General features: G+C 45.0%; 1 protein-coding gene across 1 annotated transcript; it reads right to left on the reverse strand.

Moving 5' to 3' along the window:
* Positions 1–691: 691 nt before the first annotated feature.
* Positions 692–20,789, reverse strand: CLRN1 (clarin 1). The gene is made up of 3 exons (XM_075861504.1): positions 20,101–20,789; positions 3,657–3,836; positions 692–2,139 (listed from the first exon to the last, which is right to left on the reverse strand). The coding sequence occupies exons 1-3, from the start codon at positions 20,351–20,353 to the stop codon at positions 1,874–1,876; spliced, it is 699 nt and encodes a 232-aa protein (XP_075717619.1). The 5' UTR covers positions 20,354–20,789; the 3' UTR covers positions 692–1,873.
* Positions 20,790–24,883: the final 4,094 nt, after the last annotated feature.

The following is a 24,883-nucleotide window of genomic DNA, read 5'->3' on the forward strand; positions in this document are numbered from 1 at the left end:
TCCCCCCCAGGCCATACAAGTCCTTACACAGTATAGAAGTTCTTCCTGGAGTGTTTCTTTATGACACATTTCTTCTCCATGATCGTCAATGCAGTTTTCCCACATTATTTGATTTAAAGAGGACCAGTCACCTCTCTTGACATGTCTATTTTAGTAAATAAATGTATTCCCCATGAAATAACTATTCTGGATAATCTTTTCTTAGAACTCTGTGTTGTACCGTTCCTGCTATTCGTCCTACAAATTTATGAATAAATTCACAACTGGGTGTTACCAGTTGGGGGTGTGTCCCTACAAAGTCCAATCAGTGCTTACAGTATCAGACTGTGTAGGGACACCCCCTTTAACAAGGAGAATGGTAACACACAGTTGTAAATTTATTTATAAATTCCCAGGAGGAATAACAGAGGAACGACACAAAGCAGAGTTCTAAGAAAAGATGTTCCAGAATTGTGATTTTGAGAATACAAGTATTTACTAAAACAGGCAGATCAAAAGAGCTGACAAGTCCACTTTAAGCTTCCTGTAACCACGAGTACTAGCATAAACTGTCACCATGTATTTCTGTCATAGGTGTTATTCTTCAACCCTGGAAGAATGCAACGAATTACAAAAAAAACAACAAAAGTATGATTAAATATTTATTGACTTTATTTTTAAATTATGATTTCATCTAATAAAGACATTATACAATCAATCATTGAAACATTCTTATCACCAAAATGTTTGGCACAATCATCATCAACATCATCATCAAAATCATCATCACCATCATCATCATCAACATGGGTGGCTAAAAGAGGATATTCAGAGGCAAAGCCATAGGAGGCACAGAGGCTGCGGTCACACTTGAGCCCTGGAGCCTATGGGGGTCCAAAAGGTCCCTCTGCCTCATATTAGGAGACCAATACTGTGATAGTTGGGGTGTCCTGTTACACATTTTGCATTGGGGCTCACAAGCTTTAATATACTCCTCTGAATATGGCCATATATTAGTAAATCGGAATTTAGCATGAGACCCACAGTCCAATAATTAACAATTTATTGCAGCAGTCACCTTGCCAAACTCTGAGTCCCCACTTGGTTAACCCTTGATGGGCATTCTATAGATGCTCTTGTTTAATGTCTTGGCAAGTATATAGTTTAAAGTGTTTCTACCTGGACTGCATATTCATAAATATGTTATTTTCATTTTTTTTATTAGCAACATTTAAGTTCACACTACCGTTAATAAACGTTTACCTCTCTTACGTTAGAGGAAGAGAGGATCGAAAGATTAAACGGAAAGCAGCGGTTCTGTTAGAATTACCATTGATTTTAATGGTAATTCTTTTGTTTCAGTTGCTTTCCGTTTCTCTCTGTTGGCTAGGTTTCCGTTTTTTTGATGGAAGCAAAAGTGCAGTCTGCAGAACTTTTGTTCCCATGAAAAAAAAAAAAAACAGAAAGCTAGCGAACGGAGACAAATGGAAAGCAACTGAAACAAAATAATTACTATTGAAATCAATGGTAATTCTAACGGAACCGTTGCTTTCCTTTTAATCTTTCGATCCCCTCTTCCTCTGACGGAAGAGAGGTAAACATTTATTAACGGTAGTGTGAAAGAATACTAAGATAAACAGAAATGCAGTTGACTAGTTCTGTGGGGGTCTTGATTTTATGACTTTTATTCATGACCTTTATTCTACTGCTGTGAATGGATTACATTGGAAATACAATACAATGGTTTATATTCTCATAACACTGAATAATCCATGTCCACATTGCTTTATGCATTAAAGTTCTTCTGCTATTGACAGCGTGAAGATTAGCCTTCAAAATGGCAGCAGGGATCAGAACTAGGTTCACACTCCTCATGTCTAATGCCGAACTAATCTCAGTACATCAGATCAATTGCTCCAGAATTTGTATCAAGCTCCTTTGATTTTGAGAAAGGAAAATCAAAACCAGCTAATCGAATTAGAAAAATGTTTGACAAATGTACCAGAGTGCAAACCAAGACAATCCAAAATGATTTCTCAAAGTGTTCAGTCTGAGTCTTAAATAAAAATCCTCCTTCTTTGTAATTTGCTATCTTCTCTGATAGATTATGCATCTTCACTTCAGAAGAGAAGAGGATTAGGACAAGACAGCCACAGGAACCTATAATACAAGAACATATGTATATATAAATGTACAGTACTGTATATTAAGGTGATACTACACGGGCCGCGTAAACGAGCGCAGATCAATGAGACCGCTGGTTGATCGGCACTCGTTTGCTCCTTTCACAAGGAGCTATGGATGGGGATGAGAGCTCATTACTCCGATCTCTCGTCCCCATACATTTCTATCATGTCGGCAGCGCGTCTCCCTGGGAGATGTGCTGCCGGCAACTATAAAGGTTTCTGCATTTAAAACAATACGATCAACAGATGAACAAGCGTTTGCTCTTTCATTGGCTGATCGTTGCCCTGTTTACACAGGGTGATTATCGGGAACACTCGTTTGCCCGATAATTGGCTGGTGTAAAAGGACCTTTAGTATTCACACAGTCAGCATCAACATATTATATTCAAATAAGGTCTGTCCTTTCAATTACCAGAACAATACTGATGTGTAAACAATATATAGATACGCACACATACATACAGAACAGCATCTATTGCTATGATATGCCATCTTTTTCAGAGCAGGACCCCCTCCCCAGAATACGCTGCTCCTGACCTGCCATGCAGGAAAATAAATACTTACCTACATTCAAATGCCAAATTGTAGGACATTTAAAAACCCACCCATTCTACCTGGAAACACATATTTTGAATGGAATTTAGCATAAACCCCATTAGTTTTGCAATCTCGTTCATGGGACCGCCCCATGTAATTCTGGACTGTGGGCAAGTATGCAAATGCCACAAAGACCCATTTACTGGAATGAAGCTGTATTGCAGTACCTGAACAGCAGGGGAATGGGAGCGGCACTGTGAAGTAATCTGCCATAGGGGCTTGTGCCGCTTCGTTCTCAGGATCGGCTGGGTCCCAGAGGTTGGGCGCTCATTGATCATCTACATCCGTTGTATTGTATGATGTTAAAGATAAGAAAATGTATTGTGGGTTGGAATTCCTCTATCAGGCACAGGTAGAAGGTAAGTGTAAATTAGTAATAGATTTACAATATATGTATTTTATGTCAATAAGTATCTGGTCACAGTCCTTGCTCTTTACTTTAGAGCATTTTCAATATAGTAAGGGTATATTCACACGGCTTATTTTCAGCCGTTTTTCGGGCTGTAAAAGGCCGAAAAACGGCCGAAAAATTGGAAGCAGAACGCCTGAAAACATCTGCTCATTGATTTCAATGGGAAGAAAAACGCTGCGAAAAAGAAGTGCATGTCACATCTTGAGCCATTTTTTGAGCCGTTTTTCATTGACTCTATAGAAAAACAGCTAAAAAAAAACGGCCGTAAAAAAACGCAGCGAAAAACGGTAGTTGCTTAAAAATTGTCTGAAAATCAGGAGCTGTTCTCCCTTGAAGACAGCTCCGTATTTTCAGTCGATTTTTGCTAAGCGTGTGAACATAGCCTTACACTAAATTCTCGCATAAAGTACTAGGATTGTATGCCTAAGGTCGACTTGTTTCCTGGGCGGCCGGTACGTGCTAGGGGAGATCAATGACTTACATGAAATAAAGCACCAGAGATATAGTCCTACTGGACCATGTAGAGTTTCATATGGTTTTCCAAAGGCGTTGAACATGAAGAAGCCAGTGCCCACCAGAGCAAACACAACGAGCGCTGTTGTGAATATAACCACACTGACATGCATGCTGGCAGGAATATCATTCAGCAAGTCGGGAAAAACTAAAGAAAAAACATAAAAAGAAGTATAAAAATAAATATGACAAAGGGGAAAGACAAATATTACAAGTGCATTTTTACTGATGTTATTACTTATTAAGACTGTATGTTAAAATTTGAGATATCTGTAAGGCTTTATTCAGACGAACGGCAAAAAACTTCCGTGCAACGCGCGTGATTTGCACGCGCGTTGCACGGTCCTATATGTGTCTATGGGGCCGTGCAGACATGTCCGTGATTTTTCATCAGCGTGAGTCCGCTGAAAAAAAGTCACGACATGTCCGTTCTTTCGGCGTTTTGCACGCATCACGCACCCATTGAAGTCAATGGGTGCGTGAAAGCCACGCATGCCGCACGGAAGCACTTCCGTGCGAACTGCGTGATTCGCGCAAGAGCTGTCAAAAGGATGAATGTAAAGAGAAAAGCACCACGTGCTTTTCTGTTTACAAACATCCAAACGGAGTGTCTTTGAGATGAGCGAACCCGGACAACCGAACCGAACTTCACCGGGTTCGGCCGAACTCGTTTTGGCCGAACCCGGCAAAAAAATTTCCGGTATGCGACGTCAGGAGATAGTCACTGTCCAGGGTGCTGAAAGAGTTAAACTGTTTCAGCACCCTGGACAGTGACTTCCGATCCCAATATACATGAACGTGTAAGAAAAAAAGAAGTTCTGACTTACCGATAACTCCCGGCTTCTTCCTCCAGTCTGACCTCCCGGGATGACAATTCAGTCCAAGTGACAGCTCCAGCCAATCACAGGCCTAGCACAGGCTGCAGCGGTCACATGGACTGCGGCGTCATCCAGGGAGGTGGGGCCAGATGTCAAGAGAGGCGCGTCACCAAGGACACGTCACCAAGGCAACGGCCGGGAGGGAAGTTCTCGGTAAGTACGAACTTTTTCTTTTTTTTTAACAGGTTTCTCGATATTGTGATCGGCATTCACTGTCGAGGGTGCTGAAAGAGTTAACTGCCGATCAGTTAACTCTTTCAGCACCCTGGACAGTGACTGACGTTGACTAGACTCATCTCTATGATGGCGGCTGCGCGAAAATCACGCAGCCGCGCATCATACACTGATGACACACAGAGCTGTCAAGTGGTTTTTGCGCGCGCAAAACGCAGCGTTTTTGCGTCCGCAAAAACGCCACGTTCGTGTGAATCCAGTAATATTATTGAGATAAGAAATGTAACAGGTTTCATTTGCAGTCATCTGAGACCCCCAAGAAAATACCCGATAAGACTATGACTTAAAATCAGACAAAGGCTGGGTTCACATGGTGCATTATTAGCATGCGTTTTTGTTGCTGAACTCACACTGAGAGACCTGGGAGTTTATCTACCAACACAAGCCTTCTAATAACGCAACAAAAATGCACCATGTGAACCCAGCCAAATAGTCACCAAACAGCTGAACAACATAATCCACCTGAGCAAAATATATAAGATTACTAATGTGTAAGAATTCTTTAAAAGGATATTCAAAATGGCCTTCTGATATGTCATACATACACGTGAGAAGAGCACATTGGTGAAGGCCGGATTCACACGAGCGTTGCGTTTTTGCGCGCGCAAACAACGCAGCGTTTTGCGCGCGCAAACACTATTTGACAGCTGCGTGTGTCATCCGTGTCTGATGCGCGGCTGCGTGATTTTCGCGCAGCCGGCATCATAGAGATGAGGCTTGTCAACGCCCGTCACTGTCCAAGGTGCTGAAAGAGCTAAATCTTTCAGCACCCTCGACAGTGAATGCCGAACACAACAGCGAAAAACCTGTTAAAAAAAAAGATAAAGTTCCTACTTACCGAGAACTTCCCGGCCGTTGCCTTGGTGACGCGTCCTTGGTGACGCGTCCTTGGTGACGCGCCTCTCTTGACATCGAGCCCACCTCCTTGGATGACGCGGCAGTCCAAGTGACCGCTGCAGCCTGTGATTGGCTGCAGCCTGTGCTTGGCCTGTGATTGGCTGGAGCTGTCACTTGAACTGAAGTGTCATCCCGGGAGGTCGGACTGCAGGAAGGAGACAGGAGTAATCGGTAAGTTAGAACTTCGGTTTTTTTTACAGGTTCGTGTATTTTGGGATCGCAAGTCACTGTCCATGGTGCTGAAACAGTTTAACTCTTTCAGCACCATGCACAGTGAATGTCTCCCGACGTCGCGGACCGGAATTTTTTTTGCCGAGTTCGGCCAAAACGAGTTTGGCCGAACCCGGTGAAGTTCGCTTCGGTTGTCGGGTTTCGCTAATCGCAAAGACACTCCGTTTGGATGTTCGGAAACAGAAAAGCACGTGGTGCTTTTCTGTTTACATTCATCCTTTTGACAGCTGTTGCGCAAACACGCAGTTCGCACGGAAGTGCTTCCGTGCGACATGCGTGGTTTTCACGCACCCATTGACTTCAATGGGTGCGTGATGCGTTGAAAACGCTGAATCAACGGACATGTCGTGAGTTTTTTGCAACGGAGCAACGCTGCGCAAAAAACGCTGCCATGTCTGCACGGCCCCATTGTCTAATATAGCTACGGGCAACGCACGTGAAAATCACGCGCGTTGCACGCGCGTATTTTACGTTCGTCTGAATAAGCCCGAAGTCTGTGTTCTTGGACAGCTACTGATTTTCAGAATAAAAGATCTCTAGAGTACTTAAACCCCTTTGGCAATGCTCAGAGATTGTCTAAAAAAAAAAAAAACAACTCCCAGCAAAGCAGGCAAGCATTCTGCAAAGGCTACTAGCTGCCACCACTAGGGGGAGCTTGCTGCATATTGCTTTCCCTTGATTTCAATGAAAGCTATAAAAATATGTATGCAGAGTGTTCCCCCCTTATAGCCGGAATTGTATCATTTACTCTACAGACCCCATTTAATTCAATGCATATTTGCTGGTTTCTGCTTGAAAACAGAAGCTGTGACACTAGTGTGAATAGAGCCTTAAAAGTAGGTAAGTATGTTAAACATTCTAAACAAAGGGCCATTCAAGTGTCAACGATTTGCTTTCAATGTGAGCTATGTATAACTACAGCTCTGAACACTTAAATTTTTTCCCTGATGTATTCCTCCAACGTACAGGTATATATGCTACTGTATAGCCATACAGTGTCATATGTCGGCCATTGCCCACCATGTTGAATAAACATATACCACGCGGTATATATTTTTTGTGGTGACCCACTGTATCGGAAAGCGCAGTCTGCTGTGCTTTGCTATACAATAATAAATAAATAAATATGCCAGCACATACCACCTCAACGGAGGCCAAAAGGACCCTCTTTTGGCCTCTGTTGGCTAAATAGGGGCCTATGGCTATGTTTGGCGAATGCGATGGGAGCTTTCCCGGCTCATTTGGCGAGTGTGTACGCATTAGTTGTGAAAGAGCCTAACTAAAATATGATATGTTGCTTGATACAGATTGTAGCTTCAGCACAATGGTCAGGGTATGTTTTTCTTTACTGTTGCAGCACTAAATTGTGTTGTATTCATTTGACTTGTGTCTGTACTCTGTGCGTTCCACCTATTGCTAAGTGTGAATATACTCTAACTTTACAGATGAGACGCTGATAAATCTGCCCCACTATGTTGTTATTTATACGTTACACGCACAGATAACTCTCATTCTCCCTTTACAGTGGGCAGTAGTCAGCCGCTTGGTGTAGAATTGCAAATTGGATTCCTTTATTTATGTGGCCCAAAGTGACATTTTATTGGCAGTTTAGCAAAGACTTCATTAACATTTTACATGTGACTCCAATGATCCACTATGAAAAAATAAAGGCAGCAGGGAAAATAATGAATAATTGTCTTATGTGTGCGGATGTCAATGACCTTTGTGAAAATGAAGCGATGACCCAGAAATTGATGGGAATCAGCAGGAGTAGCTGAGGCAGATGCTATTTCCCACAACAATCAAGCTCACAGGACAAGCAAATTCCTGTATAATTAAAAGAGATAGATTGGAGGGCAGGGAAAATGTAATGCTGGAAATATTCCAGGCAGCCTCTAAGGCTAAGTTCACACAGAGTTTTTTGATGAGTTTTTTGACCCGGAAACCGCGCCAAAAAGCTCGTCAAAAACGGCCCGAAAATGCCTCCCGTCGATTTCAATGGGAGGCGGGGGCGGTTTTCTCCCGCGAGCAGTAAAACCGGCTCGCAGGAGAAAGAAGCAACATGCCCTATCTTCGGGCGTTTCCGCCTCTGAACTCCCATTGACTTCAATGGGAGGCAGAGAAAGCGTATTTCGCGGCGTTCTATGCACGCAGCGCCCAATTGCCGCGGGCGAAAAACTCTGCGAAAAACGCCACGAAAATCGGTGTGCAGGGAGAGGAAAATCTTCCTCAAACTTCCAAACGGAATTTTGAGGCAGAAATTCTGCCTGAAAAATACTCTGTGTGAACATAGCCTAAGGCTGGGTTCACACACCCTATTTACGGACATAATTCGGGTGTTTTAGCCTCGAATTACGTCCGAAAATATGGCTCCAAAGCGTCGGCAAACATCTGCCCATTCATTTGAATGGGCTTTACAATGTTCTGTGCCGACGGTCATTTTTTTTACGCGCAGCTGTCAAAAGACGCCCGCGTCGAAGAAGTGCCTGCCACTTCTTGAGACGTAATTGGAGCCTGGTTCCATTGACTCCATGCAAAAACAGCTCCAATTACGTCTGTAATGGACGCAGTGAAAAGCGCCTGCACATGCCATTACGTCTGAAATTCCGGAGCTGTTTTCTCCTGAAAACAGCTCGGTAATTTCAGCCGTAACAGAGGCTGCCGTGTGCACAGGGCCGCCATCAGGGGGGTATTAGGGGTAGTGGTGTGAGGGGCCCGGCCAAACCTAATTGAAAGGGGGGCCCGGCAACTGCCTCGACATTCTTTTGGTAGGAAAAAACGGGCCCCTGCAATGGGGCCCGTTTTTTTCACCAAAAGAATGTCGTGAGCTGCTGCTGCTGCTGCGGGCCCCCTCCCCTCGTCATGGGGGGCCGTCAAACCGTCCGCCCGCGCGCGCGCACCCGATCGCGCGCACAATGAAACTCCCGCGCGTGCGCACTCGCGAGCGCGCATCCACGAACGCCCGCACTGGAGACCGCCCGCGCGCGCACCCGCGATCGACCGCGCGCGCACCCGCGACCGGCCGCCCGCGCACCCGCGAACGAAGCGCGCGCAGCCGCGGACCCACATGGACAAAACTTACCTGGAGCCTGGCTGGAGGTGAAGGACTGGACGTCTGGACCGAAGACCTCCCCTGGAAGACATCGCCGGAAGAGGACTGGAGTGGGAGCAGCTCTTCTGACAGTGAGTAAATTATCTCAAAGTGTTGTTTATGTATGGCCCTGTTCACACAGTATTTTGCAGGCAAAAAAAAATCTGCCTCAAAATTCCTTAAAGAATTTTGAGGCAGATTTTGACCTGCCCACACTATCTTGCCGCGTTTTTTTGCTGCGTTTTTTGCTCGCGGCGATTGAGGACAGCAGACAAAAAACGCAGCGAAAAATGCATTTTCTGCCTCCCATTGATTTAGATGGGAGGTCAGAGGCGGAACCGCGGCAAGAAAGGACGCGCTGCTTTTTCTTTTTTCCGCGACTGGCTCCCATTGATTTCAGATTAAATCAATGGGAGGCGGTTTTGGAAGTTGTTTGGTGCTGATTCTGACGCAGTGTCCGAGTCAATATCAAGGCCCAAAAACTCTGGGAACTGGGCCTTATTGTTAGGGCTTATTCAGACGAACGTGTAATACGTCCGTGCAACGCGCGTAATTTTCACGCGCCTCGCACGGACCTATGTTACTCTATGGTGCCGTGCGGACTGTCAGTGATTTTCACGCAGCGTGTGTCCGCTGCGTAAAACACACGACATGTCCTATATTGGTGCATTGTTCGCGCATCACGCACCCATTGAAGTCAATGGGTGCGTGAAAATCACGCCCAGCACTCCCGCAGCCGTATAAACTATGAATGAAATTAGAAAAGCACCACGTGCTACAAACATACAAACAGAGTGTCATAATGATGGCGGCTGCGCGGAAATCACGCAGCCGCGCATCATACGCTGCTGACACACGGAGCTGTTATGGACCTTTTGCATGCGCAAAACGCCACGTTTTTTTGCGCGTGCAAAAAGCACACGCTTGTGTAAATCCGGCCTTAGGGTAGGAACACACTAGGCATGAACACTGCGGATTTTATGCAACACATTTTATTGTGGAAAATCCGCAGCGTATTACAGTCGCAGCCGAGTGGATGAGATTAGAACAAATGTCATCCACACGCTGCAAAAAAAATGGACCTGCCGTGTGGCTTTGGCTTTTTAAGTCGCATGTCAATTTATTCTGTGGAATCGCCGCTCCTCTGATGCGGAAATGCTGCGGTTCTGCTGCAAAAATCACACAAGAGAAGAAAAAAAAGGCACTTTTTTAAATTGATAAAGTTTAGACTTCCCCCGGCCGTAGTCCTGGTGACGCGATCCTCTATTCTTAGCGCAGCTCGGCCTCCTGTCATGACGTTTCATCCCATGTGACTGATGCAGCGGTCACATGGTCTACAGCGTCATCCCAGGAGGCGGGGCTACGTTCAGAAGAGAGAGATGCGTCACCAGGACTACGGCCCTGGCAAGTCGAAACTTTTTTTTCCCTGCAGGATTCCCGCAGCGGACACGCCTCACGAAACCTGCGCCGCTATTTGGTGCGGTTTTGCTGGCAGAATTCCCTGCGGCTCCCGGGATAAGCTGTGTAGTTTTACTCAGCATATCCGCCTAGTGTGTTCCTTATGATGTCGCTCCTGGAGCTGCTGCCGCTCTCTAAATAGGCAGTTGGTCCAGTAGAATTTGGAATTATTTTTTTTTGTGAACCAGCTTAAAAAAATACAAAACTTTTGTGTTAGGGCCTGTTCACATCACTGTTCGCTTCCGCTCCGGGGTTCCGTCTGAGGTTTCTGTCGGGTGAACCCCGCAATGGAAAGTGAAAGTGATAGCACAGCTTCCGTTTCAGTCCCCATTAGCGCAGTCGACTGCGCTATTAATTCCGTCCGAAAACCAGCCGGAATGGTGACGAACCACCGCTCCGGGGTTCCGTCTGAGGTTTCTGTCGGGTGAACCCCGCAACGGAAAGTGAAAGTGACAGCACAGCTTCCGTTTCAGTCACCATTGATCTCAATGGTGACGGAAACATCGCTAATGGTTTCCGTTCGTCACCATTCCGGCTGGTTTTCGGACGGAATTAATAGCGCAGTCGACTGCGCTAATGGTGATGGAAACGGAAGCTGTGCTATCACTTTCACTTTCCGTTGCGGGGTTCACCCGACAGAAACCTCAGAAGGAACCCCGGAACGGAAGCGAACGGTGATGTGAACAGGCCCTAACACAAAAGTTTTGTATTTTTTTAAGCTGGTTCACAAAAAAAAATAATTCCAAATTCTACTGGACCAACTGCCTATTTAGAGACTGGCAGCAGCTCCAGGAGCGACATCATAAGGGACACACTAGGCGGATATGCTGAGTAAAACGACACAGCTTATCCCGGGAGCCGCAGGGAATTCCGCCAGCAAAACCGCACCAAATAGTGGCGCAGGTTTCGTGAGGCTTGTCCGCTGCGGGAATCCTGCAGGGAAAAAAAAGTTTAGACTTACCCCGGCCGTAGTTTAAGTGACGCATCTCTCTCTTCTGAACGTAGCCCCGCCTCCTGGGATGACGCTGTAGACCATGTGACCGCTGCAGCAGTCACATGGGATGAAACGTCATGACAGGAGGCGGGGCTACGCTAAGAATAGAGGATCGCGTCACCAGGACTACGGCCGGGGTATGTCTAAACTTTTTTATAAATGTAAAAAAGTGCCTTTTTTTTTTTTCTCATTTGTGATTTTTGCGGCAGAACCGCAGCATTTCTGCAACAGAGGAGCAGCGATTCCACAGAATACATTGACACGCTGCGGCTTAAAAAGCCAAAAAGTCACACTGCAGGTCCATTATTTTTGCAGCGTGTGGATGAGATTTGTTCAAATCTCATCCCCTCTGCTGCGACTGTAATACGCTGCGGATTTTACACAATAAAATGTGCTGCATAAAATCTGCAGTGTTCATGCCTAGTGTGTTCCTACCCTAAGGCCGGATTTACACAAGCGTGTGCTTTTTGCGCGCGCAAAAACGTGGCGTTTTGCGCTTGCAAAAGGTCCATAACAGCTCCGTGTGGCAGCAGCGTATGATGCGCGGCTGCGTGATTTTCGCGCAGCCGCCATCATTATGACACTCTGTTTGTATGTTTGTAGCACGTGGTGCTTTTCTGTTTTCATTCATAGTTTATACGGCTGCGGAAGCGCTGGGCGTGATTTTCACGCACCCATTGACTTCAATGGGTGCGTGATGCGCGAACAATGCACAAATATCGGACATGTCGTGAGTTTTACGCAGCGGACTCGAGCTGCGTGAAAATCACTGGCAGTCTGCACGGCCCCATAGAGTAACATAGGTCCGTGCAAGGCGCGTGAAAATCACACACGTTTCACGGACGTATTACACGTTCGTCTGAATAAGCCCTGACAATAAGGCCCAGTTCACAGAGTTTTTGGGCCTTGATATTGACTCGGACACTGCGTCAGAATCAGCACCAAAAAACTTCCAAAACCGCCTCCCATTGATTTAATCTGAAATCAATGGGAGCCAGTCGCGGAAAAAAGAAAAAGCAGCACGTCCTTTCTTGCCGCGGTTCTGCCTCTGACCTCCCATCGAAATCAATGGGAGGCAGAAAATGCATTTTTCGCTGCGTTTTCTGTCTGCTGTCCTCAATCGCCGCAGGCAAAAAACGCGGCAAGATAGTGTGGGCAGGTCAAAATCTGCCTCAAAATTCGGTGCGCGGTTCCAGGCGGTCGCCGGTGCGCATGCGCGGGAGTTTGCGGGTGCGCGTGATCGGTCGCACGGGCGGCGGTGTTTGACGGCCCCCATGCTACCCAGGGCCGCCATCAGGGGGGTATTAGGGGTACTGATGTGAGAGGCCCGGCCAAACCTAATTGAAAGGGGGGCCCGCAGCTCATGACATTCTTTTGGTGAAAAAAACGGGCCCCATTGCAGGGGCCTGTTTTTTTTCTACCAAAGGCAAGTCGCGGCAGTTTGCCGGGCCCCCCTTTCAATTAGGTTTGGCCGGGCCTCTCACATCAGTACCCATAATACCCCCCCTGATGGCGGCCCTGGGTACCATGATATAGTACTGGACGGAGTACCGTTAACAGGCGGTGCCACGGTAGGGGGGCCCAGAAAATGTAGCTGTAGGGGGCCCTGAAATTCCTGATGGCGGCCCTGCGTGTGCACATACCCTTAGGGTATGTTCACACGTAAACTGCATTTACGTCTGAAATTACAGAGCTGTTTTCAGGAGAAAACAGCTCCGTAATTTCAGACGTAATTGCTCGTCCTCACATTTTGCGAAGCGTCATTGACGGCCGTAATTTAGAGCTGTTCTTCATTGAATTCAATGAAAAACGGCTCAAATTATGTCCAAAGAAGTGTCCTGCACTTCTTTGACGAGGCAGTCATTTTACGCGTCGTCGTTTGACAGCTGTGAAACGACGACGCGTAAATTACAGGTCGTCGGCACAGTGCGTCGGCAAACCCATTCAAATGAATGGGCAGATGTTTGCCGACGTATTGGAGCCGTATTTTCAGGCGTAAATCGAGGCATAATACGCCTCGTTTACGCCTGAAAAAAGGTTGTGTGAACCCAGCCTTAGGCTGGATTCACACGACCATGTTACGTCCGTAATGGACGGAACGTATTTCGGCCGCTAATCCCGGACCGAACACAGTGCAGGGAGCCGGACTCCTAGCATCATAGTTATGTACGACGCTAGGAGTCCCTGCCTCACAACTGTCCCGTACTGTAATCATGTTTTCAGTACGGGACAGTTGTCCTGCGAGGCAGGGACTCCTAGCATCGTACATAACTATGATGCTAGGAGCCCGGCTCCCTGCACTGTGTTCGGTCCGGGACTTCCGGCCGAAATACGTTCCATCCATTACGGACGTAACATTGTCGTGTGAATCCAGCCTTACTATATTTAATTACATGACACATTTATCTTTACGCTAAAACTAAAATCTATAAAAAGCATCTATAATACGTGTCACCATATATTAATAACATCCGGTAAAATGATGTCCTACAGATATCAAGTAGGTAATCATGTGACTCACCACCTCTTATTAACAAGGAAAAGACGGATTTTCTATCCAGGCAATGTGAAATATTTTTCTCTTGATCTATTTAAAAAGCAGGGTTCTCCAACTGTTCCTGTATTACATTCAGTGCATCATCGATGCTGTGGGTTATTGACATCCCATTAAAAGGGGTTGTCCCCATATGGACATTATGGAGGGAGTCCCCTGCTCAGGCTCCCGGGAGACTACCCGCTACAGTATGTGCCACAGTGGACAGCAGTTAAGCAGGAAAGGCTCCCACTGTGGTGGACTCGGCCCAACCATGTATTACATCCATTTGTATGGCCAGATGGAACTTCCCCAGTGATAACAGCTGATCAACGGGGGATCCAGGAGTCAGATCCGTGGCCACAAGCTCATCACCGGGCAGCTGTGTTAAGAGAGGAGGTTGTCTTTAGGAGTCAAACCCTTTAAGGTTTTGTTTGAGTTGGTATGTACAAACTCTGGACAATGTTCAAAACAGGCGGGTACCCCTACTCCTACTAAAAGTGCCCTTTTCTACATTTCATTTTGGGACTCTATGGTTACTTGTTACACCACCCTGTGTAAAATCAGTAGGACAACTGCTTGGCCCAAGGTTTCACCTTGGACAGTTCCTTCAACCCAAGAAGAAGCTATCTCAGGTAAAACCCTGGACCAGACATATTACTCAACATCATGAGTCTCCCATGAGCACTTGTAACAACAACAACAACAACAACAACAGCAACCTACCTATACATGCAATTTATCCCAAAACTTATATTCTTTATTGGTCACAATGATAGAATATCAACTGGAATTACCTTCCACACAACACCCGATGGGGATACAGAACAACAACACAGCATACAAGACAGATGCAATTTGTACCAAAAGTATAATTTCCCTGTACTAACTGTACAATAAGTAGCTCAATTTGGCAAATCCTTTGTAATACAAAAATTATAATAATTTAAAGGGTGGCTTCACACACAGTATTTTAGGAAAAACGCCACGTTCTTTGTGGAATTTTCCCTGGTGTTTTTTTGCTGCGTTTTTTTGCCATGTGTATGAGGCCTAATGCTGTAGTAAGTGTATGATCACATGTACAAAAAGAAGTGGCTGAAAATTATGGGGCTGCTTTCAAGGGAAAAGCTTCCGATTTCAAGGCTTTTTTTTTTAAGCTGAAAATTAGGCTTTTATTAATTTGAAGCTTATTTTGAGCCTTTTTTTTAACCATTTATTAAAGCGCTTTTTGTAATGTCAGTGGAAAATCAGCTCCAAAAACGCCTCAAGAAGTGACATGCTACATTTTACAAGACTTTTTTAAAGGCATTTTTTCAATTCAGCAGCGTAAAAATACGCCTCATGTGAACAGTACTGTGTATTTCTCATTGAAATCAAAGGGAAACTGTTTGCAGGCTTATTTCAAGTGTATTTTGGAGCATAAAACAAAACTTTTACGCTCCAAAATAAGCCTGAAAATAAGCCGTGTGAACATACCCTAAGGGTATGTTCACACTGCTTATTTTCGGCCTTTTTTTCGGGCCGTAAATAGCCAAAAAACGGCCAAAGAGTCGGAACCAGAACGCCTCCAAACATCTGCCCATTGATTTCAATGGGAAAAATTGCGTTCTGTTCCGACAGGCCGTAAAAAAACGCCCTTAAAAAGAAGTGCATGTCACTTCTTGAGCTGTTTGTATAGAAAAACAGCTCCAAAAACGGCCATAAAAAACTTATTTTCAGACATTTTTGGTTAAGGGTATGTGCACACACACTAATTACGTCCGTAATTGACGGACGTATTTCGGCCGCAAGTAGTGGACCGAACTCAGTGCAGGGAGCCGGGCTCCTAGCATCATACATATGTACGATGCTAGGAGTCCCTGCCTCTCCGTGGAACTACTGTCCCGTACTGAAAACATGATTACAGTACGGGACAGTTGTCCTGCAGAGAGGCAGGGACTCCTAGCATCGTATATAAGTATGATGCTAGGAGCCCGGCTCCCTGCACTGTGTTCGGTCCGGGACTTGCGGCCGAAATACGTCCGTCAATTACAGACGTAAATAGTGTGTGTGCACATACCCTAAGTGTGTGAACATACCCTCATTGTTCAGAAAAAAGAACCATGTATATCGGGATAGTTATTATAATTTACTAGTGTGAACAACTACATACCAGCGCTAGCTAAGTGCATGGTACAGGAGTGTCATTTAGCTCTGATCACCTTACATCAGACCTGGCTCCCAGTATATAGTTACCTAGCATTGCATAACTTCTAGAACTTGCCGACACTTAATAAGTAATGATTAAAGGCAAGTGCCACAAAAGTGATATTTGTCACAGATTAAATTTTATGATACACATATATACACATATATAAATATATACAGTATATGTATTTATTTTAAAACAGAAATAGTGACCCAGACAACATCAGGATATTAGAACTGATCCTGTTCTCAACTCTCAGGATAGATAATTGCTTACCACAAACTGTCAATGACCAATTTAGCAGCGGTTTGCAATTCTTATTTCAATCAATAGTCTTGACTGGATAATCGCCTTTCATTTTTCTTTCCTCTGCTGAGAGAACAGTCTATTCTAAAGGGGATTTTACACTGGCCGATTATCATGCAGACGAGTGTTTATAGAACGCTCATTGCCGATAATTGCCCTGCGTAAACAGGGAAACAATCAGCAGATCAACGAGCAAACGCTCAATCATCTGCTGGTCGTATCGTTTTAAAAAATATTACCGTTGTCGGTAGCACATCTCCCTGTGTAAACAGGAAAACGCGCTGGCGACATGATAATAAAGTATGAGGACGAGCGATGGGAGTAACACCCGCTCGTCTGCATCCATAGCTCCGTGTGACAGGGGTAAATGAGCACCACCGGCCGAATATTGGCCAATGTAATAGGCCTTTAAGTGTGCCATGATTTGGCTTTTGCCATGTGATATAAGGCTATGTTCACACTGCAGTTGTGGCCTCACTTCAGGGGACTCCATTGAAGTTTCCGTCAATTTTGATGTAAAAAAATAATGCAGCATGCAGCACAATTCTTGCAGTCACATTATATGTTAATGGGTCTGTCGGGCTCCATTTGGATCTTCGTTGGAAATGGAAGCCATGACACCAGTGTGAACAGAGCCTAACAGCATGGCAGTGGGCAAATTAAATTATGACTTAATAACCTTGTTATTCAATACCATTGTATACAAAAAGTCAATGGCAGACAAATGAAACTGCATAAGTAATTTGCGGTATACTGTATGTCTGGAGCAAACATTCAACAGACCATCTAAAACAGTCCCGCTGAATGGTGTATATGAACACACTGTGAACCTACAATTAGGGTGCATTCAGACGTGTCGGATTTGCTGTGGAATTCTGCTGCGGACAGGCCGCAGTGGAAATCAACAGTAGACTTTATTTTTCTATGGTTTCTATGGCTTTTTAGTTAACTTAGTGCAGGTGCTAGGGCACGGCCACACGTGGCGGAATTCTTCAGCAACTGTCCGCATCAATGCCGCACAGAATCTGCATTGCAGATTCTGTTGCGGATCTGCCCAAAATGGGCATTAAATTGATGCGGACTAGCCCCTGCATATTGAGGTGAAAGTACTTCCCTTCTCTCTATCAGTGCAGGATAGAGAGAAGGGACAGCACTTTCCCTAGTGAAAGTAAACAAATTTCATACTTACCGGCCGTTGTCTTGGTGACGCGTCCCTCTTTCGGCATCCAGCCCGACCTCCCTGGATGACGCGGCAGTCCATGTGACCGCTGCAGCCTGTGATTGGCTGCAGCCGTCACTTGGACTGAAACGTCATCCTGGGAGGCCGGACTGGAGGAAGAAGCAGGGAGTTCTCGGTATGTATGAACTTCTATTTTTTTTACAGGTTGCTGTAGATTGTGATCGGTAGTCACTATCCAGGGTGCTGAAACAGTTACTGCCGATCACTTAACTCTTTCAGCACCCTGGACAGTGACTATTTACTGACGTCACCTAGCAACGCTCCCGTAATTACGGGTGCACACACACGTAGTCACCCGTAATTATGGGTGCACACACGTAGTCACCCGTAATTACGGGAGCCCCATTGATTTCCTCAGTCTGGCTGTAGACCTAGAAATACATAGGTCCAGCCATGGAATGAATGAATGAAGAAATGTCAAGTTAAAAAACCAATACGCTCCGCAGCACACATAACATGTACATGACATCTGCGGACTTCATTGCGGAACTTAGAATCTCCATTGAAGTCAATGGAGAAATTCCGCAATGAGTCCGCAAACAGTCCGCCACACCTCCGCAACAACCATTGTATGCTGCGGACACCAAATTCCGCACCACAGCCTATGCTCCGCAGCGGAATTGTCCGCAACGTGCAAACGAACCCAACCACAAAGCTGTGGAAGGCAATGGAGAAACGGGTCCGCTGCGGAGTGTCCGCAGCGGAATTCCAGAGCAATTCCGCTACGTGTGGCCATGCCCCTACGGAAAACAATGGTGCGGAAAATAACTTGCAGTCTGTTGCAGAGAACCAGTGGATTTTCACTGTGTATTTCAACCTTTTCAATACAAAGATTGAAACCTTCAGCAAGTCCGCTGTGAAATGCTTAATTGCCGTGAATTTGCAGTAAAATCCGCAGCAAAAATTGTCTGCCACGTCTGAAAGTGCCCTTAGATGTCCATTCAACTGTTCATAAACCAGACAACAATGTAGAAAGGTTTTTCTGAAATGGTGCACACATAAGCAAAACGTATTATTATAATTTCACACTTTTCATTTTTACCGTAAAAAGAAAATACAGCAAAAACACCATGTGTCGTGAACTTATTTTTTTTTTATGCGCCAAACTATTACACTTTGTGCATTTTATACCATTATTCTTAGTAATTGATTATTATTGTGGAGGCAATATACTAGGTGTTTTTTGCTAAATAATTACGCTAGGTGTATTTTGCTCTAAGGCTTCGTTGCTAATGGTTACCATTTGCTTCCGTTCCGTAAGGTTTTTTTTTTTTTTAAAGTGCTATTGATTCCGTAAAAAACTAATATGGAAACCTTACAGAACGGAGACAAACGCAAACCATTAGCAACGGAAGTGTTACCATTGAAATCAATGGTAATGCCAACGTGAAAGCTATGGTTTCTGTTCGTGGCTTCCGCTGACTAAAAGGTCTGACGGAACTCACGAACTGAACTCCGATGCTGATGTGAATAATGCCTAAGTGGCATGTGTGAAGTAAATGTTCACCACAAATTGACGTGCACATTTTTTTGAACATATGTAGCGCATGTCCAGTAAATCTGCTTCATATTTATATTCACAGACAAAAATGAGGGCCGAAATGCTCTTTTTCTATGCTCTTTTTGTGAAAGCAACAGATGTGTCCACACAGGTCCTAATAACTGTCAGAAATTCTGCCAGCCACAGCAAAAAATATTTTTCTCTTATAGGCATAATTGTGACAGCTAATAATATGAGACTGCATTCCACATTCCAAAAATAAGACTAATATTAAGGATTGCGCTTCATGGCAAATAAAAGTAGCGTGGTAATGGCAGTCGCAATGCAACCTCAATTATTCACTATAGAGGAAAAATTTCAAACAACCTTATGACAATTGCAAAATTCTCAGCTGTTTTTGTGATTTTTTGTATTCACATGGTCGCTTACAACTTTTTTTTACCATACAACTGAAATCACATTTTGACTGCGATTTTCCCATCATTCACCCACCACTATTCGCAAGTATCCGGAGTCTACAGCCAAATAGTAAAGTATATAATTTCACGAGATTCCACAACTGTACAGGTGTTAACACAAACACACACAGAGACCCATATGTGGATGTTATATTTCCTAATAGACTCATTGTTGCCATTTGTAGAAAATATAGGGAGCTATATATGTACCCTTCATCCATAAACAAGACAGAAATAAACTGTGGTCCCCAAGATGAACATTTTGGGGGCTGAATTGTAACACAGTGAGTGGCGCTCATTTCTTAGCTATATTAATGTGCTGTATAAAAAAGATCCATAATGTATATAATGTCCAGTACTTAATAATAAATAAAAAGCCAAATATAACACTTAGGGTACTTACATGCAAATTGAGTAGGTCTCCCACCAAGTCCACACTGCTTCACTCGCTGTCCAAAGAACAGGCCATACTGGATCTCCCCAATAAACTTTTGCAGTTCATCTCCTGTAGCATTAACTAACAGGGCTCCCGTCTTGCACAATACTGTTCCCTTTACCCAGAGCTGAATGCCTAATGCAGCTGCAATTGCCAGGGCACAGACGAAGCTTAATGTACCAGCCAGACAAAAAAGAACTTTCTTCAGCAGTTTAGGCATGACTGCACCAAAAGTCCTCAGTTATCGAAAATATAATTATCATCGGACTGCATAGAGGAGACGTGATACAAGCAAGCCATAGGTCATTGACTGTAGAAAGCTGTATATTCTTAGCAGCAGTCAATATGATCTATCTGTGAACATCACAATATATGAACAAGAATAAAGTGCTATTCCTTTTTTCTTCCCTTTGACTTGATGAGTCACGCAGCAGATGGAGCCTTTGTGTAACCCGATAGATGCTTCCTCTCTAAGTAAATGCATTCTTGCTTGACTGGCGGAGATCAAATTCCAGAAACGGGCAACATTCCCATTTTAATTTACGGTCTATTGGAAAATGGACAAATATTCCTGTAATGTCCCAGGAGATCAATACATCTTCATGGGAATAATTCTGTACACACTCATCTCAGGTTTACAATATCTGCAGCCTCCAGCATCTCCGCAGCCTAGTGCCTGTGCTGATCCTTGTGCAAGACTACACAATATATCCTGACTTCATTGTTTGGCTTCACATGGACATCAATGATCCTTTTATTCCACAGTTGGCTACAGACAGTTCTGCCATTTCTTGTCAGCTCATTTAGGGTGAGTTCACTCGCCGCAAAACTCGCCAAAAAACAATCGAAAATGAAAACAATGGGAGGTGGAGGCGGTTTTTTCCGGCGAGCGGTAAAACCGGCTCACGGGAGAAAGTAAAGACATGCCCTATCTTCGGCCGTTTACGCCTTTGACCTCCCATTGACGCTCAATGGCCGCGGGCGAAAAACGCAGCGAAAATCGGCGTGCAGGCAGAGGAAAATCTGCCTCAAAATTCCAAACGGAATTTTGAGGCAGAATTTCCTCCTGCAAAAAACTCTGTGTGAACCCAGCCTTACTCTATTGGAGGCAGCAGTGAAGAAGCAGGTTTATATCATATTTGAACATAGTAGCGAATATCAGATCATCATATAGTAAAGTATACATTAAAGGGGTTGTCCGAGATTAAATGACTGTGTTAATGCTTGTCATTTATAAATGTAAATACATTTGTAATATACTTACATTTTCCAAAGTGGCCCGTTTTCAGATCCTGCCGTGGGGTACTTGACGGGTGACGTCACTCTCTGCACTGGCTCTGGCCGCTGTGTTGATCTTCAATTCTTTTACGGGTATACGACACGTCACGTATAGCTTTTATAGGTATAATTTTTGGATACATGCGACTTTTTGATCACTTTTAATTCCAATTTTTGGAAGCTAAAGTGACCAAAAAACAGTAATTCTGGCATTGTTTTTTATTTATTTTTTACGGTGTTCACCTCGCGGTATACACCAAATATTGGCGATATCAAATATGTATGGTTTACTTATTTTTTTCAATAATAAAGGACTTGATAAGAGAAAAAGGGCGATTGTGTTTGCAACTGTTTGATTTCTGGTCTAATATATTGCACTACCTATGTAGTGCAATGTTTTGGAACTGTCAGTCGTTCACTGAAAGCAAGCCAATTAGGCTTTGCCCCGGGCGGGGCCTAATCGGCTTCTGTAATCGGCAGAGCAGGAGGCCATTGTTAGCCCTCCGTTTGCCATAGTAGCAGCAGTCAGCCCTGTGATTGCATTGCAGGGCTGCCGATTTGATACAAACCACTAAGATGCAGCGACCGCTTTCACTAGCTCCGGTCCCTGCCGTTATAGCAGGGTGTCCGCTGTAACATATAGCTGACACCCAACGCTGATGACACCGGTTTAGGTCCTGAGCTGGCACCATCTTGCTGTTGGCTATGGAAGCCTTTTAGGGTATGTGCACACACACTAATTACGTCCGTAATTTACGGACGTATTTCGGCCGCAAGTCCCGGACCGAACACAGTGCAGGGAGCCGGGCTCCTAGCATCATAGTTATGTACGACGCTAGGAGTCCCTGCCTCGCTGCAGGACAACTGTCCCGTAGTATAATCATGTTTACAGTACGGGACAGTTGTCCTGCAGCGAGGCAGGGACTCCTAGCGTCGTACATAAGTATGATGCTAGGAGCCCGGCTCCTTGCACTGTGTTCGGTCCGGGACTTGCGGCCGAAATACGTCCGTCAATTACGGACGTAATTAGTGTGTGTGCACATACCCTTAGGCTCGCCTCCGGGCGGGTCCTAGGAAGTTTCCGTAGCCGACAGACAGGGAGGCCACTATTAGGCCTCCGGTTACTATTGCAGCCATCGGCAGCCGAGCGATCCCAAAGCTGGGATGCCGATGACTAAAAACCCCACAGATGCTGCGATCACTATTGAGTGCAGCATTTGAGGGGTCTATCGGCCGGATCGGGGACTAGCTCTGGTCCTGGCCATAACAGCAGGGTGTCAGCTGCAAAATACAGCTGACACCCGCTGGTGATGGTGCGGGCTCAGTTGACAAACTAAGATAGTAGGGACACTTTTGACAAGGGGAATGGTAACACCCAGTTGTCAATTTTTTCATTAATTTCAAGGAGGTATAACAAAGGAATGGTACAGCGCAGAGTTCTAACAAAATATGTTCCAGAATTGTTATTTCATAGGGAACAGAATTATTTACTAAAATAGGCGTGTCAGGAGAAGTGACAGGTTCTTTTTAACACCTCTTGCCCACAACTGAGATCGGGCCGTGAAAAACGGTCCGAGTGTCGGCTGAATTTCCCAGCCCGACCACGGTACATGTGAACAGGACTCCCGGCATCATAGACATTTTATGATGCTAGGAGTCCCTATCTTCCCACGGAACTGCTGTTCCGTACTGTATCATTTTGTTCAGTACGGAGCAGCAGTTTCGTGGGGAGTCAGAGACTCCTATCATCATAAATGACTGATGCCAAGAGTCCCGTTCACCGGTACCGCAGTCGGTCCGGGACATGGACCGTTTTTCACGGCCCTAACTCGGTCGTGTGCAAGAGGTGTAAGAGTGTAGGGACCTAGTATACATTTGATAAAATCCTGCATATGCCCCTGGCATTAGGAGAATGTCGTTAAATGTAGCAGAGACCACACACCTGCTGAGGCTGAAAGACAAAATGAAAACTATACATTGAGTCTCCTCGGTATGGCGCGTGTTTGGTCTCTTTCCAGAAATACCAGTGCCAAATCCTGGCAGGAGTGAAGGACCTCTGGAAGTGTTAGTAGTGCCAGCTACCCCTTGCCAAAAAAAACCACAATAAGACATGATAGGTAAATATAGTATTTTACATTTAATTTTGTGCAATTGCTTTCTAAAATTTGTGCGTTGTGTTCAAGAGTTTTTAGTGACATTGAACTGTAGTTCAATTCTTTGCCACATTTACATGAAAACAATTTCACTATGGAGACAACCCAGGGCCAGGCAAAAGTACCAAAATGGTCACCATATGATACCTCCCCACACATTATCTCTGGTCCTCACAGAATCTTCTTCTCTGCTCTCCTGTTATCTGCTCTTTTTATCGTTTCCAAGATTTCTCCCATGCCTCCCCCATACTCTGGTACTCCTTACCCTAACACACAGAGCCGCCATCAGGAATTTCTGGGCCCCATACAGCCAAGATGTCTGGGCCCCCCTCCATTACCTAGGTGGACAACGGAAAGTGTGGCACTCATGTTTGTACGTTATACGTGTTAACCAATATTGGTGCTGATGTCAATTACAGTGAACAAAACCATGGAGCAGGCAGCGACCGGTTAATTCTCTGGATTTTGTTAAATATAGCCAAAACGTATCCGACTGTATGGCATAAAGTGGGATACATCGCCTGGGGAGTGGAGCTTTTCCAGGGCTGGAGTCCACGGGAAGATCTTCTACTAGCGCTCTGCCCAGGGACTCTGGGGCTGTTCCTTATGTCTATATATGTTAGGCTTCGTTCACATCTGCGTCGGGACTCCGTTCATGTGTATCAGTGTGTTTTGTGCAAATTTGCAATTACATTGTATTCAAAATAATTTTTACTTTTTGAGATACAACTGCTTTATATCCTGTATACAAAGCGGCTGTGTCGTGCGCTGAAACCTGTATCCTTCAGGTCAGCGTAACTGACGGGTTCAGTGACAGCGGATCCTGCGTGTCTCTGGCACGCAGGATTGAGCTGTTAGGCCGGGTTCTCACGGGTCGGATACGCTGCATAAAAATCACGCAGCGTGTCCGAACTGGAACCCGTAGGACATTCCGTCTGAAAAATCACACCACATTGCGGAGCGGTTTTTTGGATGGAAATTCCTCTGCGCAAAAACTCGCTCATACTTACCCCCTCCTCTGACGTCCGCTCCGGCCTCCCTGGATGATGTTGCAGGCCATGTGACGCTGCAGCCTCTGATTCAGGGTAATTCTGGGTAAGTATGTTTTTTTATTTTCCAGAGTTGTAATTTTTGCGGCGTAAACGATGCAGTTACGCCACAAACGTCGCAACACTTGGCTTTCTGTTGCAGGTTTTGCATCCTCATTGAATTCAAAGGGGAAAACCCGCAGCAGAAAATCAACAAAAACGCAGCATAAATTGACATGATTTAAATTCCGCACCGCAGGTCAATTTATTACCGTTTATGCTGCGGTTTTT

Source organism: Rhinoderma darwinii, chromosome 4, assembly GCF_050947455.1.
Source record: "Rhinoderma darwinii isolate aRhiDar2 chromosome 4, aRhiDar2.hap1, whole genome shotgun sequence".
NCBI classification, from domain to species: Eukaryota; Metazoa; Chordata; class Amphibia; order Anura; family Rhinodermatidae; genus Rhinoderma; species Rhinoderma darwinii.

Excerpts from the sequence above, each read along its gene's own strand:
- CLRN1 (XM_075861504.1), bottom strand. The coding sequence starts at position 20,353 with ATGCCTAAACTGCTGAAGAAAGTTCTTTTTTGTCTGGCTGGTACATTA. Across the intron at positions 3,837-20,100 it reads GAGACCTACTCAATTTGCAT|TTTTTCCCGACTTGCTGAAT; the intron begins GTAAGTACCCTA and ends TTTTTTCTTTAG. Across the intron at positions 2,140-3,656 it reads TCTCTGGTGCTTTATTTCAT|GTTCCTGTGGCTGTCTTGTC; the intron begins GTAAGTCATTGA and ends CTTGTATTATAG.